General features: G+C 37.8%; 1 protein-coding gene across 3 annotated transcripts in view; it reads left to right on the top strand.

Annotated features, from left to right (window-relative positions):
• The first annotated feature begins 4,862 nt into the window (after nt 1-4,862).
• Nucleotides 4,863-20,668, top strand: part of LOC126356322 (serine/threonine-protein kinase 10) — a 171,633-nt gene continuing 155,827 nt past the window's right edge. The window contains exons 1-2 of one of the 3 annotated variants that reach the window (XM_050007296.1): nt 4,863-5,361; nt 8,382-8,803. In XM_050007296.1, the coding sequence (XP_049863253.1) occupies nt 8,642-8,803 (162 nt within the window). In that variant the 5' untranslated portion in view covers nt 4,863-5,361; nt 8,382-8,641. Of the gene's footprint in view, nt 5,362-5,422; nt 6,095-8,381; nt 8,804-20,668 lie in introns of those variants that run through there. The other 2 variants (XM_050007313.1, XM_050007305.1) reach the window with 2 other exon arrangements.

The raw sequence follows: 20,668 nt of genomic DNA, 5'->3' as shown, positions 1-20,668 counted from the left end.
CACAACACAAAACCTCCAAAACAATTGAAAAAATCTAACTAATGATCTACAGACCCAAAATCGTTATGGAGGTTACAACCTAACTCAAACATAACAGAAGTTGCACATGTTCAACACTCCGATAGATTGGCACACAGAGTCCTTGATGTTCATTTTGAGGTAGACAAACTTCACTGTAACATGCATCCAAAATACATTGGAATCATGTTAGACAGGATATTTCTTTTAAGGAGTAATGGACACAAACATCTGCAAATCTCTAAAGCAGAAATTACATCATTCATATTCCCCAGGGCACTTGGGAACAACACCAAGCACTCTTCGAGTGCTGGCACTTGGATTGGTACACTCAACAGCCACATGCAGTGTTAATAAGTCAATATGATTTATTCCCACACACAGGTTTACTTGAGTCACATTCCACCTCCTGATATCAGATGGAAGAGTACGCTACTATGTGAATACCAGAAGATTGCTGACAACCCCAATCTTCCAATCACAGTCAAGATTCTTATTGAAAATGAAACAGTCAGGATTCTTACTGAAAATGAATTCAATGTCATTGATAACTGGAAACACTGTTAACAGCAAAAATATTCTCCGTAATGCCTGAAACTGCCCTGCATGTAGGAGAAGCCCCCTAGGTTTGACCAGTCTCGGGGAATTTGAACTACTCCGAATCGCATCCAAACAGGCAGTGGAAGATGTGCAAGTACTCTCAAGTGGGGCAAATCTTCAACACAATCTTGTGACTGAGTGTTGAATGACACACATTTGCTCATGTATCAACATATCCTGCATGTGCCTATTGGGATCTTTCAAGGACTTCCTTACAATGACGAGTGGTGTGACAGAACTGTATAAAACATGACTTTGTCTTTAAACTGGTACAAGGTTAAATGTAAATTGCTTTATTTAATTTGTGATGATTACTTTGACTCACAATGAACTTGTTTAAGAGGAATTGCCATTCTTGTGTTCCTGTTGAGATGTAATAATATTCTTATGTCTATGTATTTTCTACACAATATTCACTATATTGTACTTACATCTAGGAGGAATGACGTCCATAATGCACTTTAGAATGAGTTTCTTGTCTGGTAATATGTTGTCATTATAATTCATGTAGTTTCTTTTGTATTGGACTTTTAGTGATTTTATGTAGTGTTTTGACAGTTTTTGCTCCAGCGTTGTACCTATTGTCATTTTTACTTTATTATGTTTGAGAGCTGTGTTGAAGTGCTTATATGAAGTAGTTCAGTAATCTTTGAATAAGTATAGCTGTTCTTGTGTTACAAAAGCTCTTAAGTATGCCATACAATGACATTAAAATTTGAAAAACATACAGAGTGTATGACATACACTTTATTTTGTATTTAATTTTGTTGTGGATATACTTGACCTGTTTTAGGGGCTTATAATTGGACTGTTTTAAATCATGAAAGTAATGATGGTAAATAGAACCTTGACAAGGTAAGTGTCATTAGTGGTGGAATTCAAATTGAACAAGAGCAGGGAAGGAATTTTTCTGTGACCATCTCAAAGAACCAATCCTGGCATTTGCTTTGACAAATTTCACGAAACAATTGAAACATTAAATCTAGATGACTGCACAACTATTTGAAACACACACACTTGCTGAATGCTAGCCCAGTATGCAAGCAACTTTAGACATTTTTAAGTTATCTCAAAGGTTTTCAAACTGCATTGTCTCTCATAGGGGCATCGTGTTATTGTTATGGCAACGATGTAAGTTGCCGTCTAGCATTATGGAATGAAAAGTTCAATAATAAAGACTTACATTACACTTTTCTTTCTCTTCACATGGTTTTTCACTGAAGCGCCAAAGAAACTGGTATAGGTGTGCGTATTCAAATACAGATATATGAAAACGGCAGAATACAGGGCTGTGGTCGGCAACGCCTATATAAGACGAAAAGTGTTTGGCACAATTGTTAGATCAGTTACTGCTGCTACAGTACCAGGTTATCAAGATTTAAGTGAGTTTGAACTAGGTGTTATAGTCAGCACACGAGATGGCACATAGTATCTCCAAGGCAGCGATGAAGTGGGGATTTTCCTCTATGACCATTTCACGAGTGTACCGTAAATACCAGTAATCTTGTTATACATCAAATCTCCAACATAGCTGTGGCTGGAAAAAGATCCTGCAAGAATGAGACAAATGACAACTGGAGAGAATCATTCAATGTGACTGAAGTGCAACCCTTCCACAAATAGATTTCAATGCTGGGCTATCAACAAGTGTCAGTGTGTGAACCATTCAACAAAAGATCATCGACATTGGCTTTTGGAGCCGAAGGCCCATTCGGATGACAGCACGACACAAAGCTTTATGCCTCACCTGGGCGCGTAAAAACCGACATTGGACTGTTGATGACTGGAACATGTTGCCTGGTCAGACGAGTCTCATTTCAAACTGTATGAAGCGGATGGGTGTGTATGCGTATGGAGACATCTTCATGAATACATGGACCCTGTGTGAGCAAGTGACTGTTCAAGCTGGTGGAGGCTCTGTAGTGCTGTGTGCTGGACGCAGTTGGAACAATATGGGACTCCTGATATGTCTAGATATGACTCTGACATGTGCGTAAGCATCTTACCTGATCACCAGCATCCATTCATATTTGTTGTGCATTCTGACAGACTTGGGAAATTCCAGCAGGAAAATGTGACAGATCACATGTCCAGAATTACTCCAGGAACACACTTCTGAGTTTAAACAATTATGCTGGCCACCAAACTCCTCAGGAACTTTATGGAGCATATGTGGGATGCCTTGCATCGTGCTGTTTGTAAGAGATTACCACCAACTCATACCCTTAGGGATTTACAGACAACCCTACAGGTTTCATGGTGTCAGTTCTCTCCAGCACTATTTCAGATATTAGTCGAGTCCATGCCATGTCATGCTGTGGCACTTCCGCATGCTCGCGGAGGCCGTATACTTTATTAGGCAGGTGTACCAATTTCTTTGGCTCTTCTGTGTAGAAGACAATGACTTAGTTCAGTGAAGAATTAAAATGTGTGTTTGTAGACTGTTTAAATGAACTCAATGATTACTTTCTGATGTGTTTTCCAGGAGATGATGTTCAGCACAAATGGATCATAGATCCTTTCAGTACCTAACTTACATCCACACTTACCACTGAAGAACAACAGCAATTCATTGATATTTCTTTGGACTCTACACTGAAATCAAAGTTCATTTCATCATTACTGCTTGAGTTTCAGAACTTAAAGAAGTAGGAGCTCCTCAGGTAGGTAGCAAAGCTTTAGAAGTTTTGATACATTTTAAAACCACCAACTTATATGAGATAGGTTTTTCAGCATTGGCAGTCATCAACATGAAATATAGATCTTAAATGAATGTGGAGAAAGAGACTGAAGTCGCAATGTCCAGTCTTGTGCCAAGATTTGAAACGATAATGATGATGAAGAAGCAAGTTCATCCCTCCCATTGATTTCACTGCAAGAATAATAAGTAATAACATAAAAGGTCCATTAAAATGTGTTATGCCTCACTTGCAGAAGAAATTACTATCACTATTAATTTTCTTCGAAACATAAGTTTATTTAACTCATGTTTCCAGCGGTTGTCATGTGTGAAAGGAGCTACAGGTTGTTCTACTTAGGTAAAAGCAGCTGTTGGCCCAAAAATTTTGAAAACCATGCTGTCAGCTGATATAACTGAAGTAACTGCAAACCTTGTCTTTGAAGCATCATATCAAATACTTCTTCTGGTAATTGTCGTGTAGAGACGTGTTGATTATCAGCTCCAAGTTACAGCAGTGTACTTTGATTCAGTTTCATACCCTTTAACACAGCACGGGATAGCTACCCAAGTAACTGCATATGGTAATGTTGTGATACTACTGTGATTTTCTGTTATATTTTATAATATATGGCATTTGTTGCAATTCATTTAATGATGATGTAGTTTCAGTAAGTTTGATTATTACTACTGCTTAAGTGATACCTACAGGTACACTTTGAACTGTCTCTTGAGTGTACGTACCAATGAAGTGTTGAAGATATCAGTTGTGTAACACTGTGAATTTTTTCGAGATGTAGCTATTTAGATCCTGTTCTCAGTCTTCAAGCAATCTGTTGGCTGCCTGAAAGGCACTCAAGTCAGGTAATGCAATTTCATGACTAAAAATTACACGTCTTTTGCCAATATGAGTGATGAATAGATGCATCATGCCTTTGATTTATGTTCCTGAGAACTCACAAAAACTATACTACATAATACATATTAAGTCTTACACAATATGTGTCAAATTAAAATCTACGTGCCATCCTTAACACTTATTTGTTAGTGTGTATTCGACTTAACAGATTTGAATGATACAATCTACCAAGACATCTTGGTTTCCTAGTTTTTTTTTGTTAAGTTAGACGACGCTTAAAATCATCAAACAATAGACTGATTTCAAATTGAATACAAAAGTTACGTTTATTCCAATGTGTGTCATCGTTTCAAAACTTAAAATCCTTCGACGCTATGCGACGTAAACTTCTAGTCACGATTGCAGTATATATACATATGATAGCAGTACTGAGACTACAGTTTCAACGCCCCACCGCGAAGAAATTGTACATGTTTTCAACTATTTCCGGCAATACATTATCTCAAAACATATCTCCGCGCAAATAAATTACAGGAAACGACAGCAAGTGATCTAAACTCCGATTAGAGCTTTACTGAAGCGCAGGAATGTCAGTTTGCATGTAATAAAATATTTTTTCGTGACAACACAGCTTAGGACAGTTTCTTAAACTCTATTGCTAAAACAAATACGAAAAAAATCAGTCGTATTGCACATCACCAATTTCTGATTATTTTTTTCGGTATCAGGGGTTTCATACATAGGTACAATTAGAATTGACAGTGTGAGCTAGTTCTATTCGCAAAACACTATCGCGCAACTAGCTCACTGATAACACAAAGGAAATAATACCAAAATACTAAAATTCTTTTGATTCACACATAAAAAATTAAGACAACTATAATTAAACGAAGGATGAGCTGCGGTGTATCTCCTTAAAATCAGTCACCGTACATCCATAATCTACCATCACAGTTTAAATCCATGATCATCTCTCGTAGTTTCGCCATTTGGTAGTACCGCCGCTTTCTTTGGTGACGTCATTTCCAGGCGTGGTGAAGATGGCTGTGCTATTTCCTCTTTGACTTTTCGTGAGAGATTAAATATATTTGTCGAGATATGGTGCTATCGTAGGTTTATTTAGTTGATATGGCTGATAAAATCTGTGTACCTATGCCTGTCAATATGTTTTTCTATGTGACGCTTCACAACACAACTTTACATGAAAGTGAGTAACATGAAAACATAATTAAGGTGAAGGAGCGACGTATGAATAAACATTTGAAAGCAGTGTGTCAGTTTATGCTCCCACGTAAAAAAACATAATCTACCTGCTTTACAGGTTTTGCAGTAGTCTAAAAGTATTTTGTTAAATTACGCTATGTCGGAGGCCATTTAGTGCTTACTTCATTATCTATTCAATGCAGATTCCACCATCAGCGTTTAAAGTCAAGAGAGATCCCATGTCTCAAGGAATATAAAAATCATCTTTAGTTCATTGGGCCTGGCACACCTCTAGCAGTAAAGTGAGATGAAAATTAGATTGACAGTGCGCTATGCCAAACAAGACATGCTCACCATTACGTTTATGTTGCAGTACAGAAGGTGTTTGCACTTTTTTTCCCATGGGCTTCTAAATTTATTTTTGTTATGAACGCGATAAATAGTGCAGTCACGTAACAAGTACTGTAAGTACTGCACACGCCCACGCAGTATTAGGGCTGTGGGTACTCATTATTTTTCAAGGGCATTTCATATTAGGGACCAGGTCAATGTTTATATTCGTTTAGCAAGTGGTTTGCAGTCCCTACATCTGCAGGCTAGTCAGCGTGTCGAAAAAGAAAAGCTCATTTGAAAACTGAATGCATTTAGTACAGTATATGAAATATGTACAAAGCTACTATAAGATTTCAATTTTGCAATGTCAGCAATGAAGTTTCATCGTTCGAAAAATCTTTCAAGTAATGTTATGCAAGTTACCTATATATTATTCTTAAGTTGTATATGATAATGTGCATTGTAATGCTGAAATAGATTATTGAATTAATTGTATAAGAGTTTTTCTCAATAGGCCGCCCTAATACATTACTGGTGCAGATTTAAAAGAATTTGGCAGTCTTCTGATAACGATAGCATATTGAAGATCTAATAAGAATTGTGTAACCAATTATAGAAAGGAAAAAAAATAATAGAAACTCTGGAAGATGACAGTAAAGCACAGGATGAATCAATGAATAATCAGTTAGTTTTCCTACTTAAGTGAGAAGTGCGAGACTTTTCATTGCCTACAAAGTCATGGTCAACTTATGAATAAATAAATAAATATACGAAGGACGTACTTAGAGCTACATAGTGGTGCCCCCTTTCATTGTTCATAGTACAATATGTGCACATAATATGAAACAAAAAACTCACATGAGATTTATACAATATGAATATAAACATCAAGTGACCATAACTGTTAAATTCAAACTTGTTGTTTTTGCTGACTTGCAATCAGGTTGTCACCTTCTGTGGAAACATGACATCATATACCACAACTTATCTTCATCAGGGCCAAAACCAGCAAGTGGTAGCCTACTCCAAACTTCAGTTGACCCTGGCAAACATCCTTTCTGGAAATTAAGTTTTGTGACATTGTGTCTGTGATCCATTACTGTAGACTCCTGACCTTCATTGATGCCAGTGCCCCATAAACCCACCAGCAGTATTTAGCGGCTACCTATAGAATTTGTAAAGAAGTATTGGACCTCGTCGCATATTGTTTATTACTGTTTATAAAACAGTGTCATAAGATTTGAGGAACTAGGGAACACACAACATTCTATCTTACATTTAGTCTCAAATGCAGTTAGAGATCTGGAACCTGGGTAAATTGGATGTAGAGATCAGTAGTTCACTGGTAAAGACACCTAAATTTTCATTTATACAAGTAGGCCTATCCCAGAAATATGTAAATAGGGATCGAGGGTACAGTAGTGGTTTGGTATGGGTTTTCATCAAAAACATTGCTGGCAGGAGAAGGGACATATACAGTTATCTGTGAATCCATTCAGCATAATAGTATCATAAAACAACAAAGTAGTGATTCATGGGCGGCAGTGAAAACAATGCAGTAACTTTTATCCTAAAAGAACTGCAGCAGCATGAGGTTCTTTTATTATTTTTTTTTTTAAGGTTTGAAAGAATTCTGCCTTATCTACATTATACTTGCTGTAAGGGTCATAAAACAACATAAAAAATTAGGGTCGTGATGGAAAAAGATTTTTTCCACTTCAAAATACCTTAAAATGCTGTAAATTGACATAAAAGTCTTAGCAGTGTTTACCATCCAAATTAAAATGTGGCATGCAGTCCCTTTGTATTGTGTGTGTGTGTGTGTGTGTGTGTGTGTGTGTGTGTGTGTGTGTGTGTGTGTGTGTGTGTGTGTGTTTGTTTGTTTGTTTGTTTGTTTGTTTTAAACACTGGTTTATGGATTATTTTATGCGGACCTTAAATATTGACTGACTGACAAATTTGAAAATTTATGTTGCACTACAATATTGCTTTACAATCAAAGTTTTTAGTAAGTTGGTATTTTAATAGCCTGAATTTCCTGGAACCAGCAGATGGCTTTTCCATATAAACAACCCACATTTCATAAACAAGTCTACGAGATAAATATATGTGATTCAACCCTACTGCATGTGTAATATAATTTTACTGTGTATACTATGTGAGAATTTTGGAGTAATCTCTTCCCTGACACTAATTAAACTACAGTGTTAAAACAATTTATTTATATTGCTAATCATTTTGTAAGCCATTCAATCATCATTATAGATTTTTTTAAAGAAAAAAAGCTGTAATCTCTCAGCTACCACACTTATCATTTATCAGTTCAGCTTGGTATTTTTATAAGCATTTAAATATTTTATAATAAATTAGTTCCCATCTGTGTTTCCATTTCATGATTTAAATTGTGTTGTTGTAAGAATTGGAAGCACCAGCAAAACTGGAAGTGTTCTAGTAAGATCAATAACATGAGTTTTCTCCATCAGTTGTTAACAGATCGTTATTAGCTGTTTCCTGATAACATCATATTAGAGTGAACAGAGCTTTTGTATGTTATACAACAAGTGAACACATTTTTTTATATAGTTTGTATGGGTTTGTCGTGAATGGAGTTATATCCTCTAGGGAAGCCATGAAAATGTTGCTGAAGTCTGTCAAGTGCCCGCTCACATTCTCTCTCCTTTCTGTTTGCAGGAGGATGAAACCACCGTGTATGTGAATGCAAGAATGGTAGTGATGTGATCAAACACAAAACTGATTTATTCCTGTAAAACAATAAAAACTCATGTAGAGTGAAGCAAATGGAGAAAATTCCATTTTTTTGTAGTCTGTGGATAGTTACTAAATCTTTTTTCTTTTATGTGCGTACATCTGTGGCATTTGATCGTGGTGTGTCTTGGACTAGTGTAATTTGGCACTGCTGAAAATAGTGTGACTTCTAAGACCCTATCACAATGTCGTTTCTAAGTAACTTGAAAAAAGTTCTCCACCTGGGAGGTGGAAATGAGGCAAAGAAGAAGAAAGTATTTAATAACATAAGAATGGATTGCAATCCAGAAGACTTTTGGGAAATGGTTGGAGAGTTGGGAGATGGTGCTTTTGGCAAAGTATATAAGGTCAGTACTCACATTAACCACGTAATAAGTTTGTTCCATGTTTGTGAGATGTAATTAATTTATTACTGTTACTTCTAAGTTATTGCTACACTTTATTTGTGTCTACTTTGTTAGTGTGTCACCATAAAAATTCCTTTAACCAACAGTATTTCCCCTTTGGAAATGCTGTGTACACCTGAGGTGGCCATGGTAGTCTAGTGAGCAGAGCACTAGACTTCAGCTCTGGAGATCCCAGGTTCAGTTCTAGATAGGGGTTTGGATTTGTTCTTGTTCGAGTTTCTGTAGAGCGGCCACAGCCTGCTATCAGATGAATATCAGAGTTCTTTTTCAGGAGTTAGCTGGGGTGAGGGACCTACCACCCTCCCCGTCCTCGTGCCAAGGCAAAGAATGGCTGCACTCTGCATGCAGCCAGGCCAGTAGCCATACATGGGCGTGTGTCGTGAAATTTACTTTTTTGTGTGTTTTCGAATAACCCCGATGTTAGATCACCTTCCTAAATGGTAACAAGTTAATGTACATATGTAATGTAGGCTTTTAGGGCTAGTATCGTAAAAATTCACAGTTCCATATGGGTTCTGCACTAATTTCTGTATTGTGCACATTTACTCTCACTCGTTATAAAAGAAAGCTTGATGGAAATGGAATGAGTTAGCACCTGATTAGAAGTACAGTTATTTTGTATAGTGCGCAGCTACCCATTAAAATTTGCAAGACATGAAGTCCACGTGTAACAAACTTCAAATTTCCATGAGGTGTACTACATGCTTGGATTTGCAAATGATTAGAATTTCATTACAACCATACACAATAGATAGGTGTAACATCACATACATTTTGTAGATAAGGAAACATTATACAACAGGTCTCTTAATAAGAAACAACATTTTATTGATGTTTGTTTGTGGGAAGATTGTGTTATGGCTCGTGTGAAAGAGAAACATCTGCCATGGTAGAGATAGCATAAGAAGATTCCTGACGGCTCGCAATGCTATCACTAGCTTTTAAATGCGAAACACTAATGGCTGCAGGTGAAAACAGTAGCTGCCTACAGACTGAGGTGTTGCTGTAGAGACATTTTCAGAATTGTCACATACTGGTGCAGGTTGGTCCACGAAGCTGCCGCGCCCAGCCCACTGCGACTGTTAGGGATCAACTTTTGCCGACTCAACTGTAGCACATGTCTCTATTAGACAGTGGCATGATTGTGGCCGATTGAGATTGTGATGTACGTTTCAGCAGTATTTCCACTCCTATTGATTGGGATTCAACGAGTTATGTGAATATGGAATTGCTGAGTTTACGAGAGGTCATACTCAACACTGGACAGGATCTCAATGCTCCCAGTACCAGCACCTGAGAGAATGGTCAGATCATTTGCTTGGCCATGCAGAATCATACCGTCATGTCATTTTCCCCCTGATTTAGGAAATAAAGCATATTTGCAGTAAGTTGACGATCCACATGAACAGTGCAATGATGATTGGAGCACAATTGTCAGCACTTCAAGCACTGTAATGTATTCCATTGGCACTGCTGCAGAGAGGCACACTGACAGTGGTGCACTCAGGTATGACACTAGGCTCAACCACATCATCTTTTCGAATGAGTCCCAATTCGGCGTATAGCCTCACTCTCTCTCTCTCTCTCTCTCTCTCTCTCTCTCTCTCTCTCTCTCTGTCTGTGTGTGTGTGTGTGTGTGTGTGTGTGTGTGTGTGTAAGCTCTAATGAGAATGAACATTGTCAGAATGCATTTATTGTCATAAGAGCTGAGTTCCTGGTGTGATTGGATACGCAACAAACCTGTGGTTCACAAGACTGATAATGTAGACAGCCGGGGTTGCATTTTCAGTGCTTTAAGGCTGATGGCTGTGCCCTGCCTTTAAGATCTTCTTGGTGTTCTCTTTCACCAAAACTGCTTTTGTCCATACTGCCCTGACCCACCTTAGTGTGGAAGGATGTTTGTTGCAATAGCCAGCATATTCTCCATCTTTTGTCCATTAAAAACATCTGCCACCTCTTACATTCTTCCTATTATAGTCCTAGGGTATATGCACAATAAATAAAATTTTGTTATATGCTATTCTTCCTGGTGTTGCAGTTTTAATGGCCAGAAATGTGCAGTAGTTACTAATGAATATTAATTAGTTATTACTTCATGATATCAGTGATATTCTTTTGATTTACTCTTTTAATCCTGCAGTGGGGTGCAGGGTGGCATTATAATGAATATTTAAACAAATGTAAATGAAGAAAACTTATTCATTAAAGAACTACCAAAGGAGGTAGTGCAGCTGGAGGACACCGACATATTCAGAGGATGGAACTGCTCTGTATAGCCATCCTGATTTGGGTTGTCTTTGGTTTTCCTGGATGCTACAGCCGACCGTCTGTCCTGTTCACATAGGCTACACGTCCTACCATCTTAAAGCCCTTATTTGTGCTGCGTGTTATATTTTGGTCCATTGATTGCCACCACAAACCCTATACCATTGTAAGATGATCTTTGGAAAAATAAGTAAGCCACTAGCATTAAAGTAGGCCTATATCAAAATTTAGGAGTAAAGAGAATTTCTGTTACATATTTTGTAGGTCTGTGTTGGTGCTGCACACAGTGAAGTGTCATAAGAAAGCAAAGGGTGTTTTGAGAGATGGTTCTTAGTAGCAGATGAAAGAATAAGACAGATAATGCTTTATGCCAATACTTGGAATACAATATCTCATGTACTAATTACAGTATGTACAGTCCCAAAGTGATTAAGCTTCAGGATATGCAAAATATTTGTAAGCAGAGCTGTCAGCAACGTGCCACACTCTTAGGTCTATTAAACTGACTCACCTTGTTGCTTGGAAATTAAATTAATTGCTCTTAGGATTAATATAAAGTTTAACTACACTGATGTTTTACGCTGCAGATAAGACTGTGGTGCATGTATTCTGACCACCCATTATTGTTTGATACCACCCTTTCAAATATTATTAAACCCAGATGTCTCAACATACAAATACTTCTGGTTTTGCTTTTCCAACAAATAACTATAAGCAATGAACAAACTTCAAACACTACCAAAAGTTTCTAGTTTTGATGGTGCAGCTCTCCTTCGTAGTCTATCTTTTGTGAACCTCTTCATCTCAGCATAACTAATGCAACCTACATTCACTTTAACTTGCTTACTGTATTCAAGTGTTGGTCTCCCTCTACAAGTTTCATCTGTCTATCATTCTTCATTGCCAAATTGTGTACTGCTTAGTGCCTAAGCCCACTCACACTCACTCACTCACTCACTCACTCACCGACTGGTCATACCAGACTCGAGAGTCCATTACCGCAGCAACATATTTTCGCCATCTGTCCCTGTCTTTGGCTATTTCTTTCCATTCGCCTCTAATACCTAGGCTCCTCAAATCAGCCTTCACATTGTCCTCCCATCTACGCCTCGATCTCCCCACAGGACGTTTTCCCTCTAAGTGCCCTACCAGTACTCTGTGAGCTGCCCTGCCCTCATCCATTCGAGCTATGTGACCCCCCCCCCCCCCCCCCCCCAATCGCAGCCTACATGATTTAATAATACTGATTATGTCAGGGCTTGAATAGAGTTTGTGAACCTCTTCATTATGCAGTTTTCGCCACCCTCTGCTAATGTCATCCCTTTTTGCTCCGAAAATTTTCCTCAGAATTTTGTTTTCAAATACTCGAAGCTGCTTTTCATTTTGCACAGTGAGAGACCAAGTCTCACACCCATACAGCATAACTGGTAGAATAATAGTTTTGTATATTCTAATCTTTAAATTCCTGGACAATATCTGTGATGGAAGTAAACTATTCAATAAGAAGTAGCATGTGTTTCCTGCCCGTAATCTCTTCTTCAGTTTGGATTCAATCTCGTTTCTTGAAGTGATGTCCACACCTAGATACTTAAATGTGTTCACTTTTTCAAACAGCATGTCTCCAACTCTTAACATTTCCTGATCTACTGCTGTTGGCATTCTAGTAGTAGCCAGGTATTTAGTTTTGTCTTCATTTATCCTTAGACCTACATCTTCACTAGCCTTGATTAACTCATTTGCATTTGCTGTTACATATTCTTTCCTATAACTAATGATGTTTAGATCATCTGCATACCCTAATATCTTAATATTTCCATGTAACTCCATACCCTCTGAATTATCTGCTGCTATTCATACAATATATTCTAGGACTAAATTAAAAAGTAGCGGAGACAGGGCATCTCCGTGCTTAAGTCCATTCTTTATTACAAATTCTTCTGACTCCAATTTCCCCACGTGTACTCTACCTTTTGTGTTTTTCAAATTCACTTCTATAAGTCTAACATACTTCTTTGGCATTCCAAGTTCCAAAAGAATTCTGTACAATTTTGATTGCAATACTGAATCATATGCTTTTGTAAAACCTATGAAAAGATTATGAACTGGTTTATCGTATACCCATTTCTTTTCCAAAATTTGACGCAGGGTGAATATTTGGTCTATAGTTCATCTGTTTCTCTGAAAGCCAGCTTGGTAACCCCCCACAATTTCATCTGCATATGGTGTAAGCCTGCTTAGCAGAATATTTGAGAAAATTTTGGAACATACTGGTAATAGCGATATCCCTCTATAATTACTACAATCCATTTTGTCACCTTTTATAAAATATGGGATCAGAATCGACTCCTGCCACTCTTCAGGTATCATCTCTGAGTTCCGTACTTTATTTATCACTTTGTGAACTACTTCCACCAATTTCTGTCCCCCATTTTTAACTAATTTTGCAGTACTGTAATCTGATCCTGGTGCTTTATGGTTTTTCAGTTTGTTGATTGCATCTCTTACTTCCTTTAACATTGGCTCAGGTATCTGAGGTTCTGCTGTATGTATTCCGTATGCCTGCTCATTTCCTGCTTTCTGGTGTACATTTAATAGATGCTCAAAATACGCCCTCCATTTACTTAATATAGCACTGGGATCTGTCAGTATTCCCCCGGCATACCATCCAAGTGCATTTGTCCTAGCTTTAAACCCCTTCCTATGCCCATTTATGTCTAGGTAAAGTTCCCTAAAGCTTTTTGGTTTACTGCCTAAGCCAAATTAGAAAATTTTAATTATGTGCCCCACCTGTCTAATTGTCCATTCTTCTGTAGTATCACATTTCAGAAGCTACTGATTTAGTTGTCTGTACTATTTGTTGTTCACTTCCACAAAGCAACACTAAGGGCACTATTTTCAGAAAAAAATCTTACTAACATGTAATTTATATTCCTCTTTTTCAGACACCCTGCTGTCATTATTTGCACATCTGTGTTTTATATCGCAGCTTGGTTTTGCCACCAACAATTATGTTGCTGACCAAGTAACAAAACTCCTCTATTACTGCTAGTGTCTTAATTTCCTAGTAGCAAAGCCCTTGGCATCGCCTGATTTAATTTAGCCTGTTAGATATTATTGGTGAGACATTTTAACTAAATATGTACTGCCACTAATACACTGGAATGAAACAAACAAAAACACACACACACACACACACACACACACACACAAAGCAGATTAGATAATAAGAGTTCAGAAATCTTTAAGTGAGTATAAATGTCTTTCATTTAATAATTGCTAATTAGTTTTTAAAAAGATTTCCACAGAGATGCTCTAGAAAAACTGAAAACCTGTTAAAGAAATGTCTGCCAACTGTGATCAGATAGTTTTTTTCTTTTTTTATTCTGTATCTACTCCCAGGGTGTTAACTTTAAGTTGCCAGATCACTCCCTATTCCTTAGTCAATAGAAGTTAGTAAACGTCGGAGACCTTCAACTAGCACACATTCATTCTTTTTTTTTTTTTTTTTTTTTGCTGCTGCTGCAGCCAGTGTAAGGTAGCTGGCCACATCGTATGAAGTAGCCATTGTCATCTGCTTTGTTATTGTTTTGCACTTCACTCTTGGGTCATTCCACAGCAGAGAGACCAATATTAAAAAGTGTCCCCACTCGACCATCTCCAAATCTAATGAAATTTGGTGTAAAGGTTCTACATGGTCTTTGATGGTTATATACCAAATTTCAGACCATTATTTTCAAAGGTTGAGTTCTTAAGGGATTTTAAAAGAGCGGCTTCTCACAAAGGTGCAAATCTGCCAACTTTGCTAGATTTTTTTTAAAGTTCTAGCAAACATTTGGTCATTTGTTTCAATATACATAGACAATTTTTTATGCTGAATCACACCATGGCAAAAATTAGGGATTTAGCCATACCTAAATATAGATACAAGCCTCTAAAGTGACTAAAAAATTCGTCATACTATTCTGAGAGCCATTGTTTGATCGACCACTGCTACTATTTTGTATGAGCCAATCATGCCAAAACTTCAGACGGCTGTTCCTACCTACGATGTCTATATATCAATCATATTTAATTAGTACTGGATGCCCAGATGAAAAGATCTACAAAGTTGGCCAAAATTTTCTACATGCAAATTTTACAGTATTTTTGGGGAGCAATATCTCAACTGTATCTTATTCAATCCTTTGTTTTTTCTTGCCACAGCTGGATAGAGCAACCTTTAAGCTTTCAGAGCTATATTGTTTAATTTCTGGATTTTGCTTATTAATGAGTAAAAATACCTATCAAAAGTACGGAACATAGATTACTGATAAATACAAAAATTAATACAATTTGAAGTTGTAAATCAAAAAATGTCTAATTAAACCTCAGAAAGTGCCCTGAAGATTACAAAATCTAGAAGATCATAATGGAATCCTATGTTGCTTTAGAAGGTTGTAACCCTACAATGCATTGTGACTCAGTTTCCATTGCTATTTTAAAGCCGCAATAGTTTTTTTAAGGCTGTATCATCACTGCAGTAATATACATTGCTCAATCACCACTTTCAATTGCTGCTTTCATTATTGGCAGTTTTCACACTTTATCTTTTGTGTGGTGTAATCTTTGATGTTGCACTGTACAATCTTAGTGTTGAGTACTAAGTGTTACAGTAATCAGTAATTATTATTGTAGCTGAAGGTAAGCAGTAAAAAAATATGTTTCGATAGCCTAATTTGAGTATTTTATATAAAAACAACACTGAAAATTGTCTGAAGTCATCACTATTCTATCATGGCAAGAGGGAACTACAATCAGTTAAGGAAATGTCACCAATTGACAAGGAGCTTCTTCATTGTAGGTGTAGGCTTGGTTTTACCTAAGACGCCCAAATTTTTTCATACCAGAATGCCTCGTTGATGACAAAATTTCAATTCTTGCAGAATTTCTGCAACCCATTTGGTACAGAAAAACTTATAGTCTAACCAAGAAGGCTTGAACACCAATAAACACTGCAATGTCGGATAGGTTGAAGTTATTGACTAACGAAGTTTTTAAACCTAGTCCTAAAATTTGTACCAAAACTAGACATGAAATACCCAAAAAATAACTGTCCTGCCAGGATAAGAAAGAATCACCATCCACTGGGAAGACATGGGTGTTGTTGATGCTTGTTTTACTGCTAACACTTCATTATTATCACCTGGAGAATCACTACTAAAGCTTCAATGGATTAGTGAAAGGGATTCAATAGGGAACATAAAGTGCAAATGTCTAATAGCCCAATGCAGCATTACTAAGGTAATTGCCACAGCTGCTGGTGTGAGCCAAGTAGTTATTGCTCACATACAAATGGAAGAGCACCATAAATGTAAAGGTATGGGCATCTTAATTGCACAACTTAAAATTAAACTTCAGACTTCAAGAAATAACTGTTAAGTTCAAATTTTGACCCAGGCCCCAAATAGCTGCACTATTGAAAACTCTGACCACAACCTATTGGTTATGAACTACAGATTAAAACTGAAGAAACTGCAAAAAGGACGGAATCTAACGAGATGGGACCTGGATAAACTGACTAAACCAGAGGTTGTACAGAGTTTCAGGGAGAGCATAAGGGAACAATTGACAAGGATGGGGGAAAGAAATACAGTAGAAGAAGAATGGGTAGCTGAGGGCTAGTAGAAATCCTTGGGTGACAGAAGAAATCCTTGGGTGACAGAAGAAATATTGAATTTAATTGAAGAAAGGAGAAAATATAAAAATGCAATAAATGAAGCAGGCAAAAAGGAATACAAATGTTTCAAAAATTAGATCGACAGGAAGTGCAAAATGGCTAAGCAGGCATGGTTAGAGGAGAAATGTAAGTATGTGGAGGCTTATCTCACTAGGGATAAGATAGATACTGCCTGCAGGAAAATTAAAGAGATCTTTGGAGAAAAGAGAACCACTTGTATGAATATCAAGAGCTCAGATGGAAACCCAGTTCTAAGCAAAGGGGGGAAAGAAGAAAGGTGTAAGGAGTATATAGAGGGTCTATACAAGGGCGTTGTACTGGAGGACAATATTATGGAAATGGAAGAGAGTGTAGATGAAGATGAAATTGGAGATACGATACTGCGTGAAGAGTTTGACAGAGCACTGAAAAACCTGAGTCGAAACAAGGCCTCGGGAGTAGACAACATTCCATTGGAACTACTGACGGCCTTGGGAGAGCCAGTCCTGACAAAACTCTACCATCTGGCGAGCACGATGTATGAGACAGGCGAAATACCCTCAGACTTCTAGAAGAATACAGGGTGATTCAAAAAGAATACTACAACTTTAGGAATTTAAAACTCTGCAACAACAAAAGGCAGAGCTAAGCACTATCTGTCGGCGAATTAAGGGAGCTATAAAGTTTCATTTAGTTGTACATTTGTTCGCTTGAGGCGCTATTGACTAGGCATCAGCATCAGTTGATGCTAAGATGGCAACCGCTCAACAGAAAGCTTTTTGTGTTATTGAGTACAGCAGAAGTGAATCGACGACAGTTGTTCAGCGTGCATTTCGAACGAAGTATGGTGTTAAACCTCCTTATAGGTGGTGTATTAAACCTTGGTATAAACAGTTTACAGAGAATGGGTGTTTGTGCAAAGGGAAAAGTTCTGGACGGCCAAGAATGAGTGATGAAAATGTAGCACGCATCCAGCAAGCATTTGTTCGCAGCCCAGGAAAATCGACTCGCAGAGCTAGCAGAGAGCTGCAAATTCCACAATCCAACTGTATGGAGAGTCCTATGAAAAAGGTTAGTTATGAAACCTTATCGTCTGAAATTGGTTCAAGCACTGTCTGCAGCTGATAAGATCAAAATAATCGATTTCTGTGATTTTATCCTTGCTCAAATGGAAACAGATGAATCTTTCGTTTCAAAGATTGGTTTAGTGATGAAGCAACTTTCCACACTAACGGGAAAGTCAACCGTCACAATGTCTGTATATGGGGCATTGAGAATCCGCGGGAAACAACTCAGTATGAACGTGACTCGCCTAAGGTGATCGTTTTCTGTGCCATTTCAACCAATAAAGTTTTTGGTCCCTTTTTCTTCGAAGGTGCTACTGTAACTGGACTACAGTATATGGAGATGTTAGAGAATTGGCTGTTCCCTCAGCTCGAACAAGAAGCACAACAATTCATATTTCAGCAGGATGGAGCGCCACCACAGTGGCACTTATCTGTCCGTAACTACCTGAACGTCAACTACCCGAGGCGATGGATCGGCCGCCAGGCAGCCCGTGACAGAGCACTTCATCACTGGCCTCCAAGAAGCCCTGATCTTACCCCCTGCGATTTTTTCTTATGGGGGTATGTTAAGGTTATGGTGTTTCGGCCACCTCTCCCAGCCACCATTGATGATTTGAAACGAGAAATAACAGCAGCTATCCAAACTGTTACGCCTGATATGCTACAGAGAGTGTGGAACGAGTTGGAGTATCGGGTCGATATTGCTCGAGTGTCTGGAGGGGGCCATATTGAACATCTCTGAACTTGTTTTTGAGTGAAAAAAAAAACCTTTTTAAATACTCTTTGTAATTATGTATAACAGAAGGTAATATTATGTTTCTTTCATTAAATACACATTTTTAAAGTTGTGGTATTATTTTTGAATCACCCTGTATAATAATTCCAATCCCAAAGAAAGCAGGTGTTGACACATGTGAAAATTACCAAACTATCAGTTTAATAAGTCACAGCTGCAAAATACTAACGCGAATTCTTTACAGACGAATGGAAAAACTGGTATAAGCCGACCTTGGGGAAGATTAGTTGGGATTCCGTAGAAATGTTGGAACACGTGAGGCAATACTGACCTTACAACTTATCTTAAAAGAGTGATTAAGGAAAGGCAAACCTACGTTTATAGCATTTGTACGCTTAGAGAAAACTTTCGACAATGTTGACTGGAATACTCTTTCAAATTCTGAAGGTGGCAGGGGTAAAATACAAGGAGCGAAAGGCTATTTACAATTTGTACAGAAACCAGATGGCAGTTGTAAGAGTTAAGGGGCATGAAAGGGAAGCAGTTGTTGGGAAGGGAGTGAGTCAGGGTTGTAGCCTCTCCCCGATATTATTCAATCTGTATATTGAGCAAGCAATAAAGGAAACAAAAGTAAAGTTCGGAGTAGGTATTAAAATCCATGGAGAAGAAATAAAAACTTTGAGGTTCACCGATGACATTGTAATTCTGTCAGAGACAGCAAAGGACTTGGAAGAGCAGTTGAACGGAATGGACAGTGTTTTGAAAGGAGGATATAAGATGAACATCAACAAAAGCAAAACGAGGATAATGGAATGTAGTCGAGTTAAGTCGGGTGATGCTGAGGGAATTAGAATGGGAAATGAGACACTTGAAGTAGTAAAGGAGTTTTGCTATTCGGGGAGAAAATAACTGATGATGGTCGAAGTAGAAAAGATATAAAATGTAGACTGGCAATGGCAAGGAAAACGTTTCTGAAGAAGAGAAATTTGTTAACATCAAGTATAGATTTAAGTGTCGGGAAGTCATTTTAGTATATGTATGGAAGTGAAACATGGATGATAAGTAGATGAAGAAGAAGAGAATAGAAGCTTTCGAAATGTGGTGCTATAGAAGAATGCTGAAGATTAGATTGATAGATCACATAACTAGTGAGGAGGTACTGAATAGAATTGGGGAGGAGAGGAGTTTGTGGCACAACTTGACTAGAAGAAGGAATCGGTTGGTAGGACATGTTCTGAGGCATCGAGGGATCACCAATTTAGTATTGGAGGGCAGTGTGGAGGATAGAAATCATAGAGGGAGACCAAGAGATGAATACACTAAGCAGATTCAGAAGAATGTAGGCTGCAGTACGTACTGGGAGATGAAGAAGCTTGCACAGGATAGAGTGGCATGGAGAGCTGCATCAAACCAGTCTCGGGACTGAAGACCACAACAACAACAACAACATTGAAAAAAATGGCAAAATAATTTGCTTTTTCAACTATGATGGTGAAGAAGGCTAGGAAACTAAAGATAGAAGATGGAATTTTGGCAACACCTGCAAACCGAAAAGGGGAAAAAGTTCATTGATGGAAATAAAACAAAATGTCCTCACTTTCTTTGGAGATTATGAGTTTTCCTGTTTATGCCCAGGCAAAATGGATTTTGTTTGCAGTAAGAATAAATGGGGAAAGATTCAAAAGGAGAAATTCCTGCTCATTTGTAACCTTAAAGAAATGTTCACTGCTTATTATAAGCAATATTTAAATGAACCCAGCTTCTCAAAATTTTGTGAGCTCAGGCCGAAATGGTGTAGTACACCTGGTGCTTCTGGATCACATTCAGTATTTGTATGTGCAATTCATCAAAATGTCAAATTAAAGTTGGCTTCAGCAACATCCATTCAAGATGACTACAAGGATTTGATAAAAAAAACTGCACGCAGTTTGGAATAAAAAATTGTATGCCCCAATATTGTGTGGAATGTCCAGGAAAAGTGCAACTGGAGGCTTTTCTTGAAAACTCTTTTTTTTAAAGAGTATGACCCTGAAGAAACAATG

The sequence above is a fragment of the Schistocerca gregaria genome, chromosome 1 (assembly GCF_023897955.1).
Source record: "Schistocerca gregaria isolate iqSchGreg1 chromosome 1, iqSchGreg1.2, whole genome shotgun sequence".
NCBI lineage: Eukaryota > Metazoa > Arthropoda > Insecta > Orthoptera > Acrididae > Schistocerca > Schistocerca gregaria.
Note: the sequence above shows the minus strand (reverse complement) of the source record. Positions and strands in the feature narration are given on the sequence as shown.